The 2,541-nt window shown below is 45.3% G+C and overlaps 1 protein-coding gene across 1 annotated transcript in view; it reads right to left on the bottom strand.

The window, feature by feature from the left end:
* Positions 1-959: 959 nt before the first annotated feature.
* LOC119324076 overlaps positions 960-2,541 on the bottom strand; it is a 15,917-nt gene continuing 14,335 nt past the window's right edge. The window contains exon 2 of the mRNA XM_037597822.1: positions 960-1,413. Coding sequence (XP_037453719.1) covers positions 1,330-1,413 — 84 coding nt within the window. The 3' untranslated portion in view covers positions 960-1,329. The remainder of the gene's footprint in view (positions 1,414-2,541) is intronic.

The following is a 2,541-nucleotide window of genomic DNA, read 5'->3' as shown; positions in this document are numbered from 1 at the left end:
GTGTCCAGGTGGACTGCCCGGCCACATGTGTGGCGTTGAGGTCGAGGGCCACGGGCATGGGGGTGGCCGACGCCATCACACTCACTTCCAGCGAGCAGTCCCGAGGTGAGGTGGAGAAGCGGGACACACTGGGTCGTGTTGGAGAGGGAAACCATGCATCTGTGGCGTTGTGGAGGTGCGTAACAACTCCAGATGTGGCGAGCGGGCAGCCGAGGAGCATGTGCTTGCCATGGCCATGGCGGCGGTAGCAAGAATGGCTGCCTCGCCACGACAGAACCCTAGCATGAGGAGGGCATGATGTTGGCTTTGGCAACGAGGGCCTCATTTTCCGCAACGACGGCATGTTGCGGATGCCGACTTTTTTCTCCGCCTCTTTGGCCCTCCGACCATCCCTCTTCGTCATCTCCATGGTCATCTCCTCCGGCGCGCACACCTTCTTGGGCTTCTTTGGGGGATCAGAGCGGGTGGCACACCGTCAACCATGGTGGCCGGGAAGGCGATGGTAGCGGGATTTGGCTCATCAGCAATGGCGAGCTGGCGGGAAGGCGAGACAATTTTGGGGAAAGGGGCGAATGCGGTGAATGCGCCTCCAACAGACAGGCCGGAGGAGGACAAGGACAGGCGTTGCGCGTGTTCACGCCGTGACACAAACCTGGCCCAAATTTTGGCCAGAAATGGGTCGGCGACGGAAATAAAACAGGCAACCATCTGTTTGCATCAACACGTTAGGCCATGTTTTCTGTCCGTTTCGACTCAAACCGTGTTTTCTGTCCATTTCAACGACTCAAACTGTGCTTTCTGTCCATTTCAACCCAAACTGACGCAGACAAAATTGGTCGGTGCGTTGAAGTTGGCCTGGCCTTAGAAGAAAAAAAAACGACTAGAATGGGCACACTGCATCAGCAGAAAAGTAGATTCGGCGGCCTAGGCATGATGCAGAACGGAGCAAAACAAACAAATCATGGTCACAGATATCTTCACAATTCTAAGAAAAAATCTCATCACAAATGGCCCTAATTAGTTTCAGACAACTAATGTACTAATGTCATAAACAAAAAAAAGGAGAAATAGTGAACTTTCATGAAGTGGGAAGAGATGCTACAAGCTTATGTAAGCAGGGGGGGCAGAGATGCCCATGGCGGCAAGAAATATCCTCTTGATGAAGAAACTCGATGTGTACATGCATGCACTTGTTCAAACTTCTGACAAGACAAACTTAAAAATATACGGAAGGATGTGTTTTAGGATTCAGCATGTTATGCAAGTTCAACGCCCATCTTTTAACTGCATATCAGTTTCTTCACCACAAACCATGAGTTGACTAGCAAGCTACTGCTGTTTCTCAGATGCGGCAGCTGTGTTTGAAGTTGACGATGATTCTGCTTGAGCAGAAGCCCTTATAACTGCTTCGTTCTGAAAGCAAAAACATTGCAGTGTTAGTAGTTTGGTATTCATTACAGAATATGACCTAGAAAGATACAAACTCTACAAATCCAACAAGTGAGAATTACACATGCAACCGTGAGACACTTCCAGCAGTTATTGACTTACACCCCGGTCAACTAGTAAAGGTTTTAGACTGTACACTCACAAGATTTTTCAACAAAAGAACATGTGGATGATCGTCATCGTGTTAGTCAAAACCAATGGAATAAATTGTACAGCTTGGCCGGGAGTAAGTCATGTCGATCAGCAACATGGAACATACGTCATAACATCACAGTAAGGATAATTTTGGATTACTGTAATAGATGTCTAAATGTCCAGAATCAAAAGAATCATAGCTTCATTGGAATTTACAGGGCCAGGTTTCACAAAGAAGGGGACAAGCATACAGTAAGTCATGTCGATCAGCAACATGGAACATAAGTCATCTTGATTGATTCTGGTGGGGAATACGTCATGTCGATCAGCAACATGGAACATAAGTCATAACATCACAGTAAGGATAGTTTTGGATTACTGTAATAGATGTCTAAATATCCAGAATTAAAAGAATCACAGCTTGATTGGAATTTACAGGGCCAGGTTTCACAGAGAAGGGGACAAGCATAGAGCGAACAACGGATAATAATATGTTTTTTGAGTAGCTATTAAAAAGATGTTAAACCATACAGATGGCTACTTGAGGTTCTAAACTCAACAGTCAGCAACTTTCGTCTCAAACTTCATAGTCGATGCATGATGATAGACTCAGCCTACTATTATGTGTTGCAAGCCGCCTGGATTCAGTTTATCACTTCCTTTTGCACTTGGCTCAAGTACAGGAAACCGCATTTGGAGTGATAAACCTTAGGTTCCGATAAGGGCAATGATCCATGGTAATACACATGAGAGGTTTTCAGAGACACCTTCACCCAATGGTAATACCCTGAAAATTTTGAATAAAAAGAAGAGAAAGCACACGCTTGACTTCTTAGCTCGTCTGGATGATCAGAAACTGGTTGCATTCGTCAAACTGAACAGCCAAAATGTAGTGTGAATTTGTTCAAATTTGAATATAATTTGGGGTGATCAGGATTAAATACAGTAAAAACTAAT

The sequence above is a fragment of the Triticum dicoccoides genome, chromosome 6B (genome assembly GCF_002162155.2).
Source record: "Triticum dicoccoides isolate Atlit2015 ecotype Zavitan chromosome 6B, WEW_v2.0, whole genome shotgun sequence".
NCBI classification, from domain to species: Eukaryota; Viridiplantae; Streptophyta; class Magnoliopsida; order Poales; family Poaceae; genus Triticum; species Triticum dicoccoides.
Note: the sequence above shows the minus strand (reverse complement) of the source record. Positions and strands in the feature narration are given on the sequence as shown.